General features: G+C 50.3%; 1 protein-coding gene across 8 annotated transcripts in view; it reads left to right on the top strand.

Annotated features, from left to right (window-relative positions):
- Positions 1–23,243, top strand: part of EBF4 (EBF family member 4) — a 70,108-nt gene that overhangs the window by 1,927 nt on the left and 44,938 nt on the right. For all 8 annotated transcript variants that reach the window (XM_030915837.1, XM_030915840.1, XM_030915839.1 and 5 more), the window contains 5 exons: positions 10,874–11,030; positions 11,230–11,293; positions 11,465–11,520; positions 13,200–13,273; positions 14,823–14,891. In XM_030915837.1, coding sequence (XP_030771697.1) covers positions 10,874–11,030; positions 11,230–11,293; positions 11,465–11,520; positions 13,200–13,273; positions 14,823–14,891 — 420 coding nt within the window. The remainder of the gene's footprint in view (positions 1–10,873; positions 11,031–11,229; positions 11,294–11,464; positions 11,521–13,199; positions 13,274–14,822; positions 14,892–23,243) is intronic.

The following is a 23,243-nucleotide window of genomic DNA, read 5'->3' as shown; positions in this document are numbered from 1 at the left end:
TGGGGGGCTTAGGGCAGACCGTGCCTGACACAGGAGCCCACATTCACACCCAAGAGGACGCCTCAATCTCACCCTGTAACAGACACACACCGCGCTTCATGCGCAAACTGAAGCCCATCCTTTCCTGGCCGTCAGGAGGGAACGCTGTGGGGCTCTGGAGCTGATCTCTTCCGGAAGAGAAAGGGTCTTGTGGATGAATTAATTTCCAAAAGTTTTACAAGGGATATAGCTATATTCCAGAAAAATTGGAAAATAAAAAATTTAGTCCCTTCTCTCTCATACTACTACTGTCAACATTTTAGTGTATTTCCTTCCTATTTTTCTTTCCATTAACTTGTATTTTCCTGTGCTATGCTTACAATTCCACCTCCTGCCTGATCTTCTGTTGGTTCTGGCTTTTTGTTCAATTTGAGACGGTCAGTTTCTTAACATGGCCCCCTCTTTATCCCCACCACCTGCAGTGTGGCGAGAGCTCTTTGTAAGAGTGGATGAGGAGTGCTGACAGGGGCCTCTGGGAGTTAAGTTTCCATTTCTTTCCCTCTGTGCCTACCCAGAGGCAGGTCTGATGAAGGGGAAGCAAATGTGAAGGAGGCAGTGCCCTTGGAGTCTGTGTGGGGTTCAGAGCATGGGCCACAGCAGTGGTGTCTGCACATAGTGGGGCTGAGTGGGCTTGGGATGTCCAGTAGCAGTTCCCACATTGTGAGGGCCACACTGCTGGGATGCAGAGGGCTTCCGCAATGTGAACAGGGGTTTTCTTGAGGCTCGGTCTGCTAATCCCCAAGTTTGGAGACTTCTCTGTCTCAGGACATAGACTGGGAGCCCCCACTCGCTTTATTGTTCAGCTGACTCTCTTCCCAATCCCAGAGGGAGCCGCTTCATCCTTCCTTCCCACTCTTCCTCGTTTTGTCTGTTATCACTCCGGTTGTATCTTGTTCCTCAGTCAGTCCTCTGCACAGGTCTTCTCATCCCAAAACAGCAACAATGAAAATTCCTCCCCCTGCCCCTGCCCCTGCCTTCATCCGATGCCTGGTTTCTCTCCCTCTCATCTCTGAGAAACTTTCACGGAAGCGCTCTCCCAAAAGGCTCCCTGGGATCCGAGAGTTAGCTTTGACACCTTCCTCAGCCTCACCCCACAGTTGCCTGGTTGTCGAGGCTTAGGAATGTTCCTTTCTGTGTCCTAGTCCCAATCTCAGTGCCCTCTGCCACCGCTTTTAGCAATGAAACCCCTGGCCCTCCACCCACTTCTTCCCTGGCTTGAAAGTTAATTGCACCCTGGTTACCACCTCAGCCTCCTGGCCCAGTGCCTAGCCCCAGCCATTCACCACTCCCCTAAAACCATCTTCCCTGCATTGGGGACCAAAGCAATATTTCCAAAGTATTTTTTTCTGGTCCTGTCTCTCTCTGATTACAAATAAAGTGACCAGGCTGGGCATGGTGGCTCACACCTGTAATTCCAGCACTTTGGGAGGCCGAGGTAGGCGTTCACTTGAGGTCAGGAGTTCGAGACCAGCCTAGCCAACAGTAGAGAGCATCATCTCTACTAATAATGCAAAAATAAACCGGGCGTGGTGAAGCACGCCTATAGTCCCAGCTACTTGGGAGGCTGGGGTGGGAGGATTGCTTGAGCCCGGAAGGCAGAGGCTTCAGTAAGCCAAGATCGCACCACTGCACTCCAGCCTGGGCAGCAGAGTGAAACTGTGCCTTAAAAATAAATAAGTAGGCCGGGTGCGGTGGCTCAAGCCTGTAATCCCAGCACTTTGGGAGGCTGAGACGGGTGGATCACGAGGTCAGGAGATGGAGACCATCCTGGCTAACATGGTGAAACCCTGTCTCTACTAAAAAATATAAAAAAAACTAGCCAGGCTAGGTGGCGGGCGCCTGTAGTCCCAGCTGCTCAGGAGGCTGAGGGAGGAGAATGGTGTGAACCTGGGAGGCGGAACTTGCAGTGAGCTGAGATCGGCCACTGCACTCCAGCCTGGGTGACAGAGCGAGACTCCGTCTCAAATAAATAAATTAATTAATTAAATAAAATAAAGTGACCAACCCCCAAGCCCCACTGCTTCCTCATGGATATCTCCAACATTCAAGGCCTATCATGGTCTGACTCCAGTCTTCCTCCCCAGCCTCCTCTGCATGATACTTGGCAGGCAGTGGATACTTGGAGAATTAGCTGCACCTCCAGTTAAGTGCTGTGGTCTATTGAAACAGTCCCTCTGCCCTCAGCACCTGCACGTCCCCTGGATTAAGTCTCACCAGCCTCAGGACTCCCTCCCACACCCACCGAGCCCAGCACCTGCTCTTTCTGTGCCCTCCCACCATGCCCAGGGCAGTGGTTTTAGTGCTGCCTACGAATGCTTACCATAGGCCAGCATCTACTGTCCTCTGCCTGTCCCGGTCCTCCTTGCCCTGCCAGCTGGGGCCTTCCCTTAAGGCAAGGGTAGCGGTCTATTCATCCTTGTGTCCACAGCACCTGGGGCAGGCTCAAGCAGTCCATGCGGGGTGGGGGTGATGACAGTCTGCCAGAGGAAGCAGGAATGTTTCCCAGAGGGCTCCCAACTCCCCTTATGTTGGGTTCCCCTCTTGACTTTAGAAGACTCCAGGTTCTGCCTGACCCAGGAATCAGCTACTGGAGCAGCTTCTCCTGCCCAGTTCTACAGCTTGGCTTTTACAATAATGCCAAGATTTTACAGAAGATGAGTGGGGAGGAAAAGGCCCAGAAGTCCTGCTAAGATAAGTGAGGGAGGCTCTGCCAACAGGAAGGAAAGGTCTGAGCAAAAGAGGGGTAGGGAGAGCAGAGGGACTGCGTACCCTTAAACTGGAGGCAATGGGGATGGAAAGGCTGGTGGAGAGGGCTGCCCTCTCCTCCCAAGGTCTTCCTACCAGGGAAGTCTGCACAAGGACCCCTGCCCCTGCCCCGAGCCAACAGGACTTTATCTCTGAGATCCATTTGCCCAGCCCCAGCCCTTCTTCCCCTGACTCCCCTGAAGACCCAAGTCCTCCTGCTGGCACACTCAGCACCGAAGTAGCTCTCCTTTCCTTCTGATATGCTTCCCAGTCTGGGGAGACCTCTGGAGGGCCCAGGCCAGGCCTCCCTCTGGAGGAGACCCCTGGAGGACCCAGGCCAGCCCTCCCACTGGAGCTGGTCCCAGCACACTAGCAGGGCCCCGGAGAGGGAGGCCAGCTGGGGCTGCCTTTCCTGTAAGCAGCTGCAGGCTAGCATCCCTGCTAGGAAATGCTTTTGTTTGCTTTAATAATTCATAGCCGATCCTCAGCCTGGGACCTGGCAGGCAGGCCTGTGGGTAGGTGGCGAGAGGGTGGGCAGAGAGCAGTGGAGTGGGGAGTCTTTAGGTGGAATTGAGGGCCAAAGGAAGAGGGGGAGAGCAGGCCTGTGAGATCCTTCCTGCTTCCTCTCCACCCCCTTCAGGGACTTTGGTCACTGTACCAATTTCCTGGGGCAGGTGAGCTGGGGCAGTGGGAAGAGGGAATAGGGACCCCCCCCGACAGACCCAAACCTCATCTCCGGCAGGACCATCTGGACACAGGCTCTGGGCAGCTCTCTGCAGCCACCAGGTCCTCCCTGTGCAAGCGTTGTTGAGGTGGGTGTGCCCCACTGAGCTGCTGCTTTTATCTTCCCCAGTCTGCAGCATGGCCAGGGGTTGGCATGTCAGGGGCTGGGCAGGGCCAGGCCAATAGATCTTGTCTGGGGCATTAATGCCAGGCCCAGTTTGATCATCATCAGCAGTCCCGGGGTCCAGAGGAAGCCTTCAGGGGAGAGTGGGGCCCAACGGGATGCTTGGAGGAAGCGAGGATGTAGAGGAAAGGGACTGATGGAGCCCTGTCAGGATGGGGCTAAGAAGAGCCGCACTTGGCAGAGAGAGACTTTGGGGAAATCTGTGGAAAGGGATGAGATGCAGGAGTCATACTCTTTTTGCTCCTTCCACTTCCTGGGATGAGGGGTGTCAACAAGGAGCCTTCCCCTATTGCTGATGAAAGTAGGGCTTGTCCCCTGTAGCCCCAGCATCCCAGACTCAAAGACAAGTTAGGCCCAGGCCAAGGCACAGCTCAAAACCTTGAGTTATCAAGGCAGCCAAGAGTTAGGATTTGGTGGGGAGAAGGGAAGGCAAGAGGCCTGGGGGTGCCTCTGAGAGGAGGCTAAGGCTCCAGCCTCGGTCATTTGTCCTCTGTGGGATTTGAGCTGGCTGTGGCTAAATTGCTCACATTTATAACAAGCATGTAGTCAAGGATGTGAAGAGCCATGAGTAGCCTTGGGAAGAGAGAACAGAGACTGTGAGGGGGGCTTTGTCTGTACCAGACAGTTATGCTGTGGCAGGGGTGAGCAGCTGCCATGAGAAGGGCCCTGGAGTGTCCTACTCAGCCTTGCAAAGGAGCATCTCCCAGGACCTGCTGGGCAGCCCCAGCAATAGCAGTCAGACACGTCTGCAGCTTCCCGCTTCTCCCCACAGTCATCTGCGTACACTCTGGAGCACAGTCTACCTGAATGGCCTAGGCTGTGAAGGTCAGATTGCCCTTGGTATTGGCTTGAACCTGGATTCTTTTTTTTTTTTTTTTTTTGAGACGGAGTCTCGCTCTGTGGCCCGGGCTGGAGTGCAGTGGCCGGATCTCAGCTCACTGCAAGCTCCGCCTCCCGGGTTTACGCCATTCTCCTGCCTCAGCCTCCCGAGTAGCTGGGACTACAGGCGCCCGCCACCTCGCCCGGCTAGTTTTTTTTGTATTTTTTAGTAGAGACGGGGTTTCACCATGTTAGCCAGGATGGTCTCGATCTTCTGACCTCGTGATCCGCCCGCCTCGGCCTCCCAAAGTGCTGGGATTACAGGCTTGAGCCACCGCACCCGGCCTCGAACCTGGATTCTTAACAGTGCTCAGGAAGTCCATGCACACCCATGCTCACTACAAAGCATGTTGACTCTGACCAAAATGCATCTGTGCAACGTAAATCTTTTTTGGTGTCTCAATCTCCTTTAATTTTCGGCCTATTTAAGAACGAAAGATGGGAAGGAGGTGAGTGGGGCACGGTGGAAATAAAAAAAGTGAGCATATTCTCTTCCCAAATCTGGGTTCTTTAGTGCAGGAGAAAATGTCCCACTGCCTCAGGACACTCTGGAGTTGAGAAGAAAGTGTTTTGAACATTGTGCTTGAAACAATCTTTTTAAGAAAGCGAGGAAATGTATAATTCATTTTGCAGTCTTGCAAAAGTGGTTAATGTGGCTGATTTTGTCACTCAGCTGCATTTCTCTGGAAAAGGCGCTTATGTGGCATGGTTTGTTCGCTAATGATGCTAAGTGAATAAGCTGTTTCTGAATTATGGGCACCAGCGTTACATGTGCCAGGTGAGGCAGTTCTTACTTGTATTTGTCGTAAACTGATACCTGCCAAGCTGCACTCAGACCTTTGGGGGTGTAGCTTTACTGGCATCCATCATACCTCAGGCCTCTGAATAGCTGGCAGTTGGTACTCACCCACATCCCCTCAGGACCCTTGGTCAAGGGTCTGCCTCCTCCGCTGTTATCTGCTTCCCTTTGCTTGAGGACTTGCTCAGGCTACCAGAGCCTGCTCTGCCCACTTGCACAGCAGCCCAGAAGTACCTGAGAAGTAACAGCCCTAGAAGCCCTCCACCAGTGACTGACTAGAGTTGGTGGATAAATACCCCAGCTCCCTCACCCATCCCTCTGGTTGGATAATGCTGAGGCATACATTCCATGCTGTTTCCAGAGTTCCCCATGGGATGGAGCTCCAGGTGCCCACAGTGTGGACTTGTTGAAAATGCACCCTCTATAGGCTGCCTTCTCATCTTTGTCTCACCCCCAAACCCCAGTGTTTCCAAATCACTGCCCAGATACACGGTTGGTACCTCCACTCCCTTGCTGTGTGAGTTTCTTGCTTATCCAGCATGGGATCAATTAGGAGAAGGAGGCACCGTCCACACCTGCCTCTGTTGCTCTCGAGCCCTATTCCCTGCAATGTGCTGTTCCTTGTGTCCTTCTCTGTCTCTTGTTCATAGGAAGTATCCTTTACTCATCTTGCCTTGAGCTTCTCCAAGCCTGGCAGGCTATGAACAGGGTGAACTGGAGACATTCTCAGGCAAGGAGCAGCCTCATGTGCGCTGTAGGGCTCTTGCCCACTCTGCAGTCCTCCTCTGGTTGGAAGGGACTGGGGCTGTCATTAACACTGCCCTGTTGTTGTCCACTGCACGGATCTTTTCCTGAAGCTGTAAACTAACCAGTGCTGCTCCACCGGTGGGTGTGAGCCTGGGAGGATGAGTGTGCCTCAGACCCACTGAGCCGTGCTGGGAAAGGGCAGGATGCCGCTCTGGGCTGCCTCAGGGCAGTGGACTGAGACCAAACCTACTATGAGGCAGGGCACAGGCATGCAAAGCAGGGAAGCCCCTTCATGCCCCCAACTGGCGGGAGATGCTGGCCCAGAGACCCCAGGGGAACCTGCTGTCTTCCCCCTCCCCAGGTCCCTGTGCCCTCGCTCCTGTGTAATCCCCTCCTGCAGGGATGCTGAACCCTGTGAAGGAAACTTGGCTTGGGGCTTATGCCAGTCTTCCCAGGTCTGGTCCTCAGCAGCCTGTCAGAAGCTGGGGGGCTTCCAGGACCCAGGAATGGCTGATATTTGGGTGGGACAGGAAGCTCAAGCCAGCATCTTTGATTTATGCTGCAGTAGTCTGGAATTTGGCCTGAGCACTTGCAGGGTGTCTGTGTAGAAAGGGCATGTCCAGTGGTCTGGGAGATTCTGTTCTCAGTACCCACCACTCCTCTGGCAAGGCCTCCTTTTCTCTCTACAGCCTCCCTCCCCGCTGCTTGAGAGCCTTCCAGGCCCCTTCGCTGGGCTGGATGACAGGATAAAAAGCCACAGGGACCTGGGGTTGCTTCACAAACCCACCTCCTCTGACCTTCTCTCCCACTAGGTGGTCCTGGAACCCATCCCCAGTGGAGTTCAAGTTAAGCTGGTCCTGGGAGCAGGACGGAGGAGTTCAGGGTTGAGGCCTCATTAGCATATTCATCAGCAGTAATCAGGGCCCCGCTGTGATCGAAAGCCCTCTTAGGGCTTCCCTGCCTCTTGCTGGCTGGGGAGCGGGTGAGGGGCGATCAAGGCCTCAACTTGAAAGGACTGCAGCCTGAGGGCGAGGGGGTGGAGGGAGCAGGGAAGGATGGAGGGACAGTGAATTCCCTAGGGAAAGGAGCATCTGTAAAAAGAATCTGTGGTCAGAAAGAAAGGTGCTGAGCAGAGCAGTGGCTCAAGCCTATAATCCCAGCACTTTGGGAGGCCAAGGCAGGAGGATCGCTGGAGCCCAGGAATTCAAGATCAGTCTGGACAACATAGTGAGACCCCATCTTTCCAAAATTAATTAGCTGGGCGTGGTGGCTTATGCCTGTAGTCCCAGCTACTCAGAAGGCTGAGGTAGGAGGATCATGTGAGCCTAGGAGGTTGAGGCTGCAGTGAGCTATAATTGTGCTGTCGCACTCCAGCCTGGGTGACAGAGCAAGATCCTGTCTCAAAAAAAAAAAAAAAAAAAAAGGTATTGGAGGTGCCCCCCTCCATCTTGATCAGGGACAAGAAGACTTATAGCTTCTACCTCCTAAGTCAGCATTTCATGTGGACCACTGAGGGAGGCTCCGGGGCAAGCTTTCAAGAGGAGGAAACATTTTCATTTTATTATTTATTATAATTTGTATGTGTAAAGCAATAGCAAGTGCCTCATGCCCATGACATCCCAGATGTTATGGCTTAGCGTGAAGTCAAGTAAAAGAATAAATTGATTTGAAGTTATATGAAGAAAAATAGTAAGTAGTGGTGACTGTGGCAGCCATTGTCACAGAGCATGCTCATGATGGGCACCTGGGCAAGCTGACCTAAGTGGCCCTCAAGGCAGTTCCCCATCCTCTTTCCTCCCCTGCATCCCTGCAACAGTCTCTCACTTGTCCTCCACACTGCACCCTCCTTTCCCCCATAGCATCTTTAAGCCTTGCCTGGCTTCAGAACTTTCTAGTGGCCTTTAGTCATGTTTCCCAAGCCATGACCCTCAACAAAAGTGCTCCGTAGCCAAGCAAGCAGGGTGTTATTTGGCGAGGCATAGTGGTTGGCACCTGTAATCCCAGCACTTTGGGAGGCCAAGATGGGAGAAAGCTGGAGCCCAGAAGTTCGAGTCCAGCCTGGGCAACATATGGAGACCTCATCTCTACAAAAAGTAAACAAAATTATCCAGGCATGGTGGTGCGTGCCTGTAGTCCCAGCTAGTCAGGAGGCTGAGGTAGGAGGATTGCCTGAGCCCCAGAGGTTGAGGCTACAGTGAGCTGAGATCACACCACTGCACTCCAGCCTGGACAACAGAGCAAAACCCTGTCTAAAAAAAAAAAAAAAAGTTACTCCAAGCTGGGCATGGTGGCTCACGCCTGTAACCCCAGCTCTTTGGGAGGCTGAGGCAGGAGGATTGCTTAAGTCTAGGAGTTCAAGGTTGCAGTGAGTTATGATCACGCCACTGCACTTCAGCCCGGATGACAGAGCAAAACCCTGTCTCAAAAAAAATTATTCCATATTGGGCGTGGTGGCTCATGCCTGTAATCACAGCACTTTGGGAGGCCAAGGCAGGAGGATCATTTGAGCCCAGGAGTTCAATACCAGTCTGAACAACATGGCGAAACCCCGTCTCTACAAAAAAATTTAAAAAATTTAGCCGGGTCTGGAGTCACCTCTAGTCCCACCTCCTTGGAGGACTGAGGCAGGAGGATCATTTGAGCCCAGGAGTTCAATACCAGTCTGAACAACGTGGCGAAACCCCGTCTCTACAAAAAAATTAAAAATTTAGCTGGGTCTGGAGTCACCTGTAGTCCCACCTCCTTGGAGGACTGAGGCAGGAGGATCATTTGAGCCAGTAGGTCGAAGCTGCAGTGAGCCGTGATTGCACCCTGCACTCCAGCCTGCATGACAGAGTGAGATCCTGCCTTGAAGAAAAAAAGGCGGGGCAGATCTTGAGTCCAAGTCTCTCTGTCTTCAAATTTGTATCTTAAAAAAAAAAAATGGACTCCAAAACTTAGCAACTTAAGACAACAAATATTTATTATCACACAATTTCTGAGGTTAGAAATAAGGGAGCAGACTAGCCTGGTGGTTCTGGATCAGGGCCTCTCATGAGGCTGCAGCAAGATGAGAGCTGGGGCCACAGTCGTCTGAAGGATTGACTGAGGCGGGTGGATCTGCTTCCAAGGTTGCTCATGCTGGCAAGTCAGGGCTGGCTATCGGCAGGAGGCCTCAGTTCTTCTCCCTGTGGACCTCTCCATAGGGCTACTTGAGTGTCCTCAAGACATGGCAGTTGGCTTCCCCCTGAATCACTAATGCAAAAGAGAGAACAAGGCAGAAGCTGCAGTGCTTTCATGATCTAACCTTGGAAGTTACATGCTATTACTCCCGCCATAGTCTACTGGCCCCACAGGCCAATCCCAACATAATACAAGAGGGGGCTAACTAAGGGCATGAATCCCAGGCAGTGGGGATCACTGGGAACCATCTTGCAGACTGGCTCCCACTCGTGCAGAGCACCAGCCCTAGCCAACTCAAGCAGGGGCCATTCCTGGAGGGTGTCCCAGGCCCCCCCAAATACACCCATGTCTGGCCACAGCACCCTTTTCTCAAGGGAGGCTCTGGAGCCATGAGAGATCTAAGGAACACACTTTGGAAGGCCGTGGCTCAGAGAAGAGAATCTAACCCCTTCCCCCGGAGTCTGTGTCCCTTCATGATCTGGCACGAACTTCCAGTACAAACTTTCTTTCACTTCACATTTCGACACCTGCGGTACAGCAGCAGCCTCTACACATCCAGCCATTCCTTATGCTGTTTATTCTGCCCTTTTCCTCGTTCACCTATTGAGCTCCTGTTTATTCCTCAAGGACTTAGGGAAAAGTCACCATTCCATGAAGCCTTCCCTTCATCTCCCATAAAGAGAATTAATATTTTCTTCCTTTGCTTCTCGAGTGTTTTGCATGGTGACATCTTTCGGGGGGCACCTGCCCCTTTGTCTGATGTCGTACCTCTCTGTCTCTCTCCCCTCTTCCAGGCATTTGCCTCCAGCCCCAGTTGTTGCCGTGTGTCCAGTGCCTGGTGTATCATTGGGATGCAGGGGATATTTGGGGAAGAGGGAATCCCTTCCTCCTGCTCTCACTCTGGCCTTGCTTCTGGGCATGGTTTCTGATGAGCCAGGAGAGATCCCTTAGCAAGGCCAGATGAGAAATTCCTCCTGCCCAAGGGAGCCTGTGGTTGTCTCTCCCAAAGCCTGGAGGCAGGTCCCTTTACATCTTGGGGGTGCTCCCCACCTTCAGCCAGGGCCCAGGCCAGGCAGACTAGTGGTCCTGAACCAGTTTGACGTCTGCAAGGGTCTGATGGACATCATCATTCCCCAGGCAACACCACAGGCTCATGACAGCCTCAGCCTGAGCTGGGGTTTAGTGGGATATCTGTTCTAGGGCCCCCTGGGTCTCCTTGAAGCCCTAAAGGGCAGTCACAACAGCTTCTGGTCAGAAAGATGGATTGGTTCATACTTTTGATTTTGGAGACTGGCCTTGCAAAATGTGCAGCCTAAGGAAAAGCCTGGGAGGTAGGCTGACAGGGTCTCCTCCTTTGCAGTCACCACTGTGCCTCTTGTTTTCCAGGGGGCAGGCTGGGATGCCCTCAGTGCTGAGAGACCTCTGTCTGGAAACGAGATGGCCCTGGTCAGGCTGGAAAGGGCCTGTCTGGTTGGATTAAACTCTTGGCATCTTGGAGCCATGTCCTGGCCAGCATGCCTGCTTGGCCCGAGGCACTGGAGTCTTTCTCACTGGGGGACCCTTCCAGTGGTTTCCCAGCTCTTTTCCTCCCACAGTGGCGTGGGTCTGGCACGAGCACATTTTGAGAAGCAGCCTCCCTCCAACCTCAGGAAATCCAACTTCTTCCACTTCGTGCTGGCCATGTACGACCGTCAGGGGCAGCCCGTGGAGGTGGAGCGCACAGCCTTCATCGACTTTGTGGAAAAGGACCGAGTGAGAGGCTCGTGGGCTTGGCTGGGACTGGCCCCGGGAGGGAACCCACAACCACATACACACTGGGGCAGATGAATGGATGGATGCTGGCTGAGTGGCTGGAAGGGTGGGAAAGAAGTTGGGGTTAGGAGAAGGGGGTGGGCGAGGGAGGCTGGAGGATCCCTGAGCTCCCGAGCATCCTCCCATCTTGTCCCTGCAGGAGCCCGGGGCGGAAAAGACTAACAATGGGATCCACTACCGCCTCCGACTGGTGTATAACAATGGTGAGTGGAAACCCCTGCCCTGCCTGGCCCTGCCCCTGAAGTCTGGGCACTGCAGCATCATGCAACACCTAATGCCCCACGTGCCAGGTCTGGGGAGGGTGTGATGTGGTCTGATCATTGAGGCTGCCTGTGCTCCCCTGGCAGCAAGCCCTCTCCGTCTTCCCATCCTAGGACTTCGGACGGAGCAAGACCTCTATGTGCGTCTCATCGATTCCATGTCCAAGCAGGTGAGTCAGTGCAGGGGATGCTGAGGCCCATCCCACTCTCTTTCCGGACCCTGCCCCCCTCTGGTCTGAGTGAGCCTCCTTGTTCCTGCCTCATCTCCCTATGCCCTCTGGCCCCATCAGCCTAGCTCCCCCAGTTCCCACCCCAGCCTGTGCCGGAGGGTGTGTGGCTCTTGCCGTCTGTTCTAGAAAAGACAATATTTGTGCAAAAACCCTGGCTTGGGTCATGTTTCCTAGCAGCCCAGCTTTAGATGGGAACTCAGGTGCAGGTAGTTCATTTCGGGAGCTAGGAGGGGCTGCCGGGAGCAGGGGAGGGAGGCAGGCTGGACAGAAAACTGCACAGGGAGCTCTGGAGAAGGAGTGGCACCAGACATATCCCCCCTCGAAGCAAATACCAGAATTTTGTACCCCGTATCAATTAGTCATTGGCTGGGAACCACTCCTAAGGGTAGCACGTAACCTCCCAGACATTTTCAGACCAGGCAGTTCCTATCCACTGAGAGCAGTTCTCAGGAGGAAGCCCTCTGCAGCAGACATCAGCCACAGCCACGGGAAGGTGCACGTGTCCAGTAAAGGGGATGTGGGCAGAGCCCCGAGAATTTCCACTGCAGACCCTCAGCACCTTGCTGATGTGACGGTCACGGGAAGGAGGTTCAGAGGCCAGCATAAGGAGCTGGAGGAAACTGAAACCTGAATAGGCCCTGATGGAGTCTGCCAAGACAGGGCCCCAAATCTCAGGGCTTTTCAGAGAAGCTGTGCATACTGGCAAGGAGGGGGCTGAGTCTCAAATGGGCCAGATTAGTGGGCTAGGAATGCAAGGTGGAGATTTGGGCTTCCTACACAGGCAGGGTCTTTTGGCAGCCTCCACCCAATCCCAGGGCAGAGGGAAGAATGGTTTTTCTAGAATACCCATGGCCACTGGGCTGGGGGAGGCAGGCCAGGCAGTGCCCAGTGGAACTGTCTAGGGGATAGGTGTGGAAGGGGTTCGAGGAAGTCGACAGAGAGAGGGATCCCACAAACGGGGGAAGGCACAGAGGGTTATAAACTGGGGAGGCAGATTTGCAGTTAGGAAGCTCACTTCTTGTTTCTGGGCAGAGGGAGGCTGGAAGACTGGTGAGCAGGTGATGCAGCAGTCCCAGGGGAAGACCAGGCCTGGGCTGGGGATGGTATAGGGGAAGAGGCAATAGGTATCTAGGGGGAAGAGGCAGCTGTGCAGCCCTCGGAGCTGACTGGGCTGGCAGGGATAGCTGAGAAGGACAACACTCATCAACAGAAGCAGAGGTCCGCCAGGACATGGAGGATGCACACAGGAGGATGCTGGGGGAGGGGAGGGGCCTGGTGCTGGGTGGGCACAGGAGTATGTCTACCCACCAGCCATCTGACCTTGGTCCTGGAGCCCTCGGGAATCCCCTGCCCCAAGCAGAGCCAGCTCTGGAAAGGGCTGCCTGCAGATGGACAGAATCTGCAGACTTCATACCATTCTTGCCAGCCGGTGGTGGTCCGGTTTGGGAGGAGGGATTATCCTCCACGTGGGCAGCCCAGAGCAAGGCAGAGGGTGTGCTCTTCCCTGGGGCAGGGTCTCCCTGGGCCTAGGCTTGGGAGATGCCAGGCCCGTCCGTGCTGCCACCTGCACCTCAGAGGAGCTTCCTTCCCCTCCAGCCTGTGCACCTCCCTCTCCCCAGGCTATCATCTATGAGGGGCAGGACAAGAACCCCGAAATGTGCCGAGTGCTGCTCACCCATGAGATCATGTGCAGGTGAGATGGCCATGTCACTCACACCTCGCCCCTCTGCCAAGGCGTGGCCGAGGACTCCACCCAGGCCCTGCCCCCTCGCCGCCCTTGCCCGTGGCTGCTCTCTGCTGCTGCTCCCTGGAGAAGCCTGGTGGCAGGTGATGAAGGGAGGGGTGAGGCCCCTGGGCACAGCGCTGGCTGAGGAGAGGGTCCTTGAGGCCCCATTAGCCTGGCCTGTTTATGTGGCTTCTCCGAGTGTTTTTGTAAGAGAGGCCTCCTGCCGCCACTGGGAAGCTTAGCTAATAACGCTTAGGGGAGGGCTGCTGGGGATGTGGGAACAGGGCCTGGGAAGGCCTCTGGGATTAGCTGAGAAGCTAATCTTTGAGGAAATTTTGAACCCTAGGGCAGCTCTCTGGTGGGGCAGGGTGGGAGTGGGGGGGTGCACAGCTCTTGGCTCCCTTTTCCCCATTATCCAAGAACTTGGCATTTCTAGTAAGGTCTCCCCAGGAGATGCCAGTCATACAGGGTCCTCAGAGGCAGTTCCTGATGCATGGAAAAGAGAACAGGGTTCCGAAATCTGTGGTTGGTAGCCAGGTGCCTGTAATCTCAGCTACTTGGAAGGCTGAGGCAGGAGGATCGCATGAGCCCAGGAGTTCAAGGCTGCAGTGAGCTATGATTGCACCACTGCATTCTAGCCTGGGCGACAGATCCAGACCCTGTCTCTAAAAAAAAGATAAAGTAAAATAAACTTAAAATAAATAAATCTGTGGTTGGAACTGTGGCTACCCTTGGAAAGGGGAGTGACAAGGAAGAGGTATGACTGGCATCTGGGCTGCTGGCCACGCAGCACTTCTTGGTGTGGATGCTGCTTTCACTGGTAGATTCACTTTGTGGCCATTCATTGGCCAGGCACAGTGGCTCAAGCCTGTAATCCCAGCACTTTGGGAAGCTGAGGCAGGCAGATCACTTGAGGTCAGGAGTTCAAGACCAACCTGGTCAACATGGTGAAACCCCATCTCTACCAAAATTACAAAAATTAGCCAGGCATGGTGGTGTACACCTGTAATCCCAGCTATGTTAGGAGGCTGAGGCACGAGAATTGCCTGAACTCAGGAGGCAGAGGTTGCAGTGAGCCAAGATCACGCCACTGTACTCCAGCCTGGGTAACAGAATGAGACTCTGTCTCAAAAAAAAAAGAAGAAAAGATTCACTTTGTGGTCATTCATGAGCTCACTGTTTGAGCTCCTGTCTCTGCGTGGACTGTGTTTCCATAGAAAGAGACCCCGTAGGTGACCTGCCACCTGCCCTTTCCTGAGTCCTCCAGGAATGAGGTGCCTTTGGGGCAGGGCTCTCTGGCCAGCCTCAATCAACCCCAGGCTAGGCTCTCAGGGTCCCTGCGGAGGAGCCACAGCCTTTCTTCCCCAAGGCCCTGGGAGTGAGCCCCTCCAGCCCAGGGATTCCACAACTGAGACAGGACATCAGCACCCTCAACTCGCCCCCCACAACTCACACACTGTCATGGCCACCTCCTTCCTTGGCTTTCGCCTTCCCTCCTTCCTTATCTTTCCTTCAGCCGGTGCTGTGACCGGAAGAGCTGTGGCAACCGGAATGAGACGCCCTCAGACCCTGTCATCATTGACAGGTACAGACTCGGGGAGGGGGCCTGGAAGCTCAGAGGGGAGTGGGGGAGGGGCGGCTGTTTTCAACCACGGAGCACCAAGGCTCAAGGAAGGAGCGGAGCAGCCAGCTCCCCGGGGCACCAAATTGGGTGGCTCTGAGCAGAGAGAGAAACTGCCAGGCACCAGGGAGCCTCCAGCCATGGCCCCTGAGTGAGACACCTGGTGGCCAACTTTCTGGAGCTGCTTTCCCCAACTCCCTAAGAGAAAGAGCCGGGGAGGGCAGGTGGGAAGGGAGGGCAGGTGGGAAGGGAGGGCAGGTGGGAAGGGAGGGCAGGTGGGAAGGGAGGGGAGGAACCAGCACTCAAGGACGGGTTGCCTAGGTAGAGTGGCCGGCATGGTCATGTCAGCAAAAACCGGGTTCAGGTTCCCAGTTCACCCCTGTGCTGTCTGACTTGACTTCTCTGAACATTCATTTCCTTCTCTGGAAAAGTGGGGAAACAGCTGGTGGGTTTTGGTCACAGAGTTGTCAAGGTGATGTATGTGAAAGTGCATTTGCACAACATGATTTCTATTTCTTTGTTTTCTTTTTTGTGTATTTGTTTTGTTTTGTTGAGATAGGATCTCACTCTGTCACCCAGGCTAAAGTGCAGTGGTGTGGTCATGGCTCACTGCAGCCTCAATCTTCGAGGTTCCAGTGATCCTCCCACCTCAGCCTCCCAGGTAATTGGAACTACAAGCACACGCCTCCATGCCTGGCTAATTTTTTGTATTTTTTGTAGAGACCGGGTTTTGCCTTATTGCCCAGGCTGGTCTTGAACTCCTGGGCTCAAGCAATCCTTCCACCTCGACCTTCCAAAGTGCTGGGGTTACAAACATGAGCCACTGTGCCTGGCCTACTTCTTTTTGAAGAGGAAATGCATAAATAAGGTGCAAAATTCAAATGGTATGAAACAGTAATTAATGAAAAGTAAGTCTCCCTCCACCCCTATGTAGAGCATACTGTACATGTTATTTTTTTTTTTTGGTAACGATGTATTTTAGATATTCCGTATAGGAACGTAAGCCATATCTTATTCTCCTTTTAAAAGAAAAAGCATTCATAGGTGCAAAAATTCAAGAAGTTTAAAAGGGTTTACAGCAAACTGTCTCCCACCTCTGTCTCCCAACCCATCCATTCTCCACCAAATAAGCTACCACTGTTACCATTTTCTGTTTTATCCTTCCGGAGACAGTTTGCACATATCCAATAAAACAGTTATATGTTCTTTTTGTACCCTTTCCTTTTGTTTTTATAAAAATGGTGACAGTGGCTGGGTGCAGCGGCCCATGCCAGTAATCCCAACGCTTTGAGAGGCTGAGGCAGGGAGATTGCTTGAGCTGGTGAGTTTGAGACCAGCCTGGCCAACAGGGTAAAATCCTGTCTCAACAAAAAGTACACACACACAAATTAGCTGGGCATGGTGGTGTACATCTGTGGTCCCAGCTACTCAGGAGGCTGAGGTGGGAGGATCACCTGAGCCCAGGAGGTCTAGACTGCCGTGAGCTGTGATTGTGCCACTGTACTCCAGTCTGGGCAACAGAGTGAGACCCTGTCTAAAAAATAATAATAATAAAATTAAATTTAAATTAAAATGGTGGCGGGAAGCACAACTTTCAGCACCTTTCTTTTTGCTTGAAAAATTTAGATCTGGGAGTTTACATCAGGACGCAAGAAGTCTCCTTATTCTTTTTTTGCCACTGCAAAATATTTCATTGTATGGGTATGCCATAATTTATTTAAATAGTTGGCTATTGCTGGACATTTTGGTTGTTTTCATCCCTTTCAGGGATTTAAAAATGCTGCAGTGAATTACTTTGTTCATGTGTCATTTCACACATGTGTAAATTTATATGAAGGCTATTACTAAGTAGAATTGCTGGGACAAAGAATATGTGCATTTGTAGTTTTGATAGTTACTGCCAATTCGACCTCTGTAAGGGTTATACCAACGGCATTGAAACCAGCAATTTTGAGAATGCCTATTCCTTACACTCTGGCCAATTAAGTATTTTTGTTTATTTGTTCAATCAACAATTCTTGAGCATCTACTCTGTGCCAAGATCTTTTCTATATGCTGTGGATTAAGCAATGACCAAAATAGACAAAAAGCCTTGTGTTCACGGGCTTACAATCTGGTAGGGGAAATAGACATTAACAAACTAAATGAGTAAAATGCATAGCATGTTAGATGGTGATAACAGCTAAGAAAAATAAAGCCATTGAGGAAGATCTGGGAGTGCCTAGGAAAGGAGGTTTGAAGCTTTAGGGTATTTAAGGTCTCACTGAAAAGATGACATTTGAGCCAAGACCTCAAGGAAGTAAGGGAGTGAGTGATGTATTATGTATCTGCAGGAAGAATGTTCTCGGCAGGAGTGTGCCTGCGGTATTTAAGGGACAACAAGGAGGCCCAGGTGGCTGGAGCAAAGAAGATAGTAGGAGGAAATGCTGTCAGAAATAATGAATGAGGCAGAGGAAGGCACGACCATGCAGGGTCTTATAGGCTGCATGTAGGCCATGCCTGTGGATCACTGTAAGGGCTTTGGCATGACATGGAAGCCATTGAGGAGCGTTGATAATGAGAAGACCTGGCTTATATTATAGCAAGATCACTGTAGCTGCCATGTTGACAATGACCTGTACAAGGCAGGGAGATGAGTTAGGAAGCCAGTACAATAGCCCAGGTGAAGGATGATGGAAGCTGAGACTAGGGATACTATAGGGGAGGTTGTAAGAAGCAGCTGCCTTCTGTGTACATTTCATTTCATAGGCAGGACTGACAGGATTTGTTATGGAAGGAGAGAGAGAGAGAGTCAAAGATTCAAAGATGTCTCCAAGGTTTCTGACCTGATCAACTTAGAAGGATGGAGTTTCCTGAGAAAGGTGTGATTTGGGGAAGAGCAAGTTTTGGAGGAGAAAGATCTGGAGTTTGGTTTGAGCATGTTATGTTTATGATGTTCACTAAACATCCAAGTGAGGAGCTGAAAAAGCCGCTGAAAACATGAGGATGGGTCTCAAGACAAAGGTTCAGGCTGCAGATGTAAATTTGAATGAATGAAATCATCGAAGGGATCAGTATTGATCGCAAACAGAAGAGGCCTAAGAACTGAATCCTGGGGTGCCTAGTATTTAGAGGTCATTGAGACGTGGAACCAGCAAAGGAGAATGAGAAGAAATGAACAGTGAGGTAAGAGGGAAGTCAGGGGAGTATCATGTCCTGGAGCCAAGATAAGAAAATGTTCCAAGAAGGAGGCATCTGCGTCGAGTGCTGCTCATGGATATGATAACAAAGACTAGGGACTGACCATTAGATTTAGCAATGAGGAGGATATTGGTGACTGCCACAGGAGCCACTTCAGTGGAGTGGAGAGGCAGAAGTCTGATAGGATTGTGTCTAAGAGAGAACAGGAGGAGAGAGATTGGAGACAATGAGTAGAGGAACTCTTTTGAGTTTTGCTCTAAAGAGATCAAAGGAATCAGATGATGGCTGGAGTACAGTGTATGGCCTAGAAAAAATGTAGCTTGCTCATATGCTGATGAGAAACAGCCAGGAGGGAAGGGAAAAATGAGGATGCAAGAAAGAGGGGAGAATTGCTGAAGCTATATCCTTCAGATGGCAAAAGGGATGGGACCTAGTGCACAGATAGAGAGGCTGGTTTTAGCTGGGAGCATAGGCAGTTCATCCATGGAAAAGCAGGGAAGACAGAGAACGTGGACACAGAAGTGGATACATGGGTATATCCAAGTGGGAGCTTGGACGTTCTCTTCTGATTGCTTTGTTTTCTCCGTGAACTAAGAACCAAGGTCAACAGTTGAAGGTAAGGATAGAGAGGGAGACACTAGAGGGCGTGATGTAGTTATCCCAGAGAGTGAGTGAACCAGGGGGATGAATGTCATGTGATTGACAAGCAGCACTGAGGGTATCCCTGACATTTATGATCATAAATTTGGTGATAACTTTCTCCAGCCATGTTGAGCTGCACAGGTGCAGGTGCAGAATAGGTGAGTGGTTGCATAAAACCAGAGTTAGGGGTTTGTCAGTTGAGTAGAAGGAAACATGAGAGGGCAAGAGAGTGAAATGTATGCGCAAGGGGATATTTATTTTTTTAAAATGAAAAGATTTAAGCTGGGTAAAGAGAGGAGTATGATGAGAGTGTGGACGTCAATTCTGATGGGGCCAAAGAATTGTTGGAGTTGAGATATGAGACAGGGGTTGAGCTGGATATTAGCTGCATGGAGAATGGGTTGCCTGCAGATGGGATTCTGGGTTGAATTGGTAATGTGTGGCCAGGGAAGGTGGAGATAAGATCCTTGGAGAAAAGATGCTCACGGAAGGGAGAAGAGAGTGCATTGGAAGAATTATCTGTCTATACTGACATTGAAATAATCAAGAATTATGACAGGGACAAATGTTCAAGGGTGTATATAATGATCCAGGAGTAAAGCTTCATGGAGTGCAGGTAAGTGATCTAGGGAAAGATAACCGGCAGCAACAAGCACTGGTTACCTTAACTGTTTTTTTCTCATATTTCTGCGTCATGTAAGTGAACAGCGGTATCCCAGTGACTTCCGTTTCTCTTACTCTGAGTGAGGTTGAGCCCACCGGGTCTATTTAAAAGCTATTTGTGTTTCCTTTACTGTGAACTGTCTGTTCATATCCTGTGCTTATTTTTCTTTCCTTCCCTCCTTCCTTCCTTTTTTCCTTCCTTCCTTCCTTCCTTCCTTCCTTCCTTCCTTCCTTCCTTCCTTCCTTCCTTCCTTCCCTCCCTCCCTCCCTCCCTCCCTCCCTCCTTCCTTCCTTCTCTCTCTTTCTCTTTCTTTCTTTCTTTCTTCTCTTTCTTTCTTCTTTTTTGACAAGGTCTTGCTCTGTTGCCCAGGCTGGAGTGCAGTGGCACAATCATAGCTCACTGCACTTCGACCTCCTGGGCTCAAGCCATCCACCCACCTTAGCCTCTGAAGTAGCTGGGACCACAGGCTCACGCCAACAAACCCAGCTAACTTGTGTATTTTTTTGTAGAGATGGGGTTTTGCCATGTTGCCCAGGCTGGTCTCGAACTCCTGGGCTCCAGCAATTCTTCTGCCTTGGCCTCCCAAAGTGCTGGGATTACAGGCAAGAGCCACAACACCCCACCATGTGCTTCTTTTTATATAAATTACTGATTTTTTAAAAAATTGATTTGTAGGAATATGTATTAATGAAATTATCCCTTTGTGATGGGTTGTCCATTTTTTAAAGTCATTTAACTTTGCCTATGATGAAATTTGCCCAGTTTCTAAATCTTTTACATACTCTGGGTTTTCATTATATTTAGAAAGGCCTTTATCACTCCAATATCATTTTTAAAATGTATCCTGTGGTTTCTTCCAGGATTTAGATGGTTTCATTGTTTACATTTAAATGTTTGATTCATTTGAAAAATATTTTGTTATTATGTCCTATATGATACATGCAAAAGAAAAATAAAACAAAATAAAAATTTTAAGGTATAATAACCAATGTACACCTGTGAACCTACCAACAAACTTAAAAAATTAGAACATGAGAAATAACACTGAAACCAGTTCCTCCCAGTCTCATACCACTGCCTAACCCTCTCCTACAGGTAAACCAAGTTTTGTGTTTATCATGACCTTGCTTGTTAAAAAAAAAAAAATTCATCACAGATTGCATCATCCTAAAAAAAGTGTGTAGGTGTAGTTTAGTTGTGCTTGTGTTTAACTTTATAAAAAAAAATGATATCATGTTGCGGCAACCTTCTGCAATGCTCTTTTTAAATTCAGCATATTTCTGAGATTTATCTGTCTCGTATTTAGGTTTTGCTATTATAAGCAAAGCTGCTATGAGCATTCTTGTTTGTGTCTCTTAATTTGAATAAATACAAGAGTTTGTTTAGGATATAAACTAGGACAGGAATTGTCAGGTCATGGGATACACACGTGATCATCTTAACAAATTAGTGTCAACTGTTTTCCAAGGTGGTTTGACTAAGTAACTCTCCCACCCACAATATTGAGTTTCTATTGCTCCATATCCTCACCAACACTTAATAATGTCACACTTCTTATCGTTTGCCAACCTAGTGGGTGTACAGGGAATTTTGTGATGGCCTTAATTTGCATTTTCCAGATTACTATTGAAGTTGAACATCTTTTAATTTGTTTGCTTATTTATTTATTTATTTATTTATTTTTGAGACACAGTTGCACTCCGTCGCCCAGGCTGGAGTGCAGTGGTGCAATCTCGGCTCACTGCAACCTCTGCGTCCCTGGTTCAAGTGATTCTTGTACCTCAGCCTTCTGAGTAGCTGGGATTACAGGTGCGCCATCACACCCTGTTAATTTTTGTATTTTTAGCAGAGATGGGATTTTGCCATGTTGGCCACGCTGGTCTCGAACTCCTGACCTCAAGTAGTCTGCCTGCCTTGGCCTCCCAAAGTGCTGGGATTACAGGTGTGAGACACGACACCTGGCTTTTTGTTGTTGTTGCTGTTGTTGTTTTGAGACAGGGTCTCATTCTGTTGTCCAGACTGGAGAGCAATGATGTGATTATAGTTCACTGCAGCCTCTACTCCTGGGCTCAAGCAATCCTCCCACCTCAGCCTCCTGAGTAGCTGGGACTAGAGATGTGTGTCACTATGCCTGGCTGATTTTTTTTTTTTTTTTTTTTTTTTTGTAGAGACAAGATCTCACTGTGTTGCCCAGGCTGGTCTCAGTCTCCTCGGCTCAAGCGTATTCCTGCTTGGCCTCTCAAAGTGCTGGGATTACAGGCTTGAGCCATTGTGCCTGGCCTGCCTTAGTGATTCTTTACAGATCCTAGATACTGATCCTTCCTCAGAGTAGTACATTGCAAATTGTTTTTTAATTTTTTTTTTTTTTTGACAGAATCTCAGTTTGTTGCCCAGGCTGGAGTGCAGCAGCACAATTATAGCTCACTGCATCCTCTAACTCCTCTAACTCCTGGGCTCAAGCAACTCCCCCATCTCAGCTTCCCAAGGAGCTAGGATTACAGGCGCATACCACTGCACCTGTCTAATTTTTAAAAACATTTGGTAGAGACAGTGTCTCACTATGTTGCCCAGGCTGGTCTTGAACTCCTAGGCTCAAGCAATCCTCCTGCCCCAGCCTCCCAAAGTGCTAGGATTACAGGTATGAGCCACTGTGCCTAGCCACAAATATCTTTTTTTTTTTTTTTTTTTTTGAGACGCAGTCTCACTCTGGCTAGAGAAGTGCAGTGGCATGATCTCGGCTCACTGCAACCTCCACCTCCCAGGTTTAAGCGATTCTCCTGCCTCAGCCTCCTGATTAGCTGGGATTACACATGCGCACCATGACACCTGGCTGATTTTGTATTTTTTGTAGAGATGGGGTTTCACCATGTAGGCCAGGCTGGTCTCAAACTCCTGACCTCAGGTGATCCACCCACCTCAGCCTCCCAAAATGCTGGGATTATAGGCGTGAACCACCGAGCTCAGCCTTACTCTGTGTTTTACTTTAAAAATCTTGCCAGGCACAATAGCTCATGCCTGTAGTCCCAGCTACTCAGAGGTTGAGGTAGGATGATTGCTTGAGCCTGGAAGATCGAAGGTGCAGTGAGCCGTGATCCCATCACTGCACTCCAGCTGGGGAACAGAGTAAGACACTGTCTAAAAAAAAAATTATTTTTCTCAGCTGAGGTCATGAAGATATTCTTCTATATTTTCTTCCAAAGGTTTCACAGTTTTCCCTTTCACACTTAAGTTTGTCATCCCTGTGGAACTAATTACGGGTATGGTGTGAATTAAGGAATCAATGTAATTATTTTTTACTTAGGAACTACCGATTATTCCAATACCATTTATTTATTTATTTATTTATTTATTTATTTATTTATTTATTGAGATGGAGTCTTGCTCTGTCGCCCAGGCTGGAGTGCAGTGGCGCGATCTCAGCTCACTGCAAGCTCCTCCCTCAGCCTCCTGAGTAGCTGGGATTACAGGCGCCTGCCACCACGCCCGGCTAATTTTTTTGTATTTTTAGTAGAGACAGGGTTTCACTGTGTTAGCCAGGATGGTCTCGATCTCCTGACCTTGTGATCCGCCCACCTCAGCCTCCCAAAGTGCTGGGATTACAGGCTAATACCATTTATTAAATAGCTCATCCTTTCCCACTGAGTTGTAGTACCAGCTATGTCCTATATCAAGTTTTCTGCTATTTGTGGGTCTGTTCCTAGGCTCTCCATTTTATTCCTTAGATCTATTTGATAACTCCTATGTAATCATCACTTTTTGAAATCACTATGTCTTTATAATACCAATGCAAGGACAAGTGTATAGGGCAAGTCTCCCACCTTCCCTGAACA

Source organism: Rhinopithecus roxellana, chromosome 13 (genome assembly GCF_007565055.1).
Source record: "Rhinopithecus roxellana isolate Shanxi Qingling chromosome 13, ASM756505v1, whole genome shotgun sequence".
In the NCBI taxonomy this organism is placed as follows: domain Eukaryota; kingdom Metazoa; phylum Chordata; class Mammalia; order Primates; family Cercopithecidae; genus Rhinopithecus; species Rhinopithecus roxellana.
Note: the sequence above shows the minus strand (reverse complement) of the source record. Positions and strands in the feature narration are given on the sequence as shown.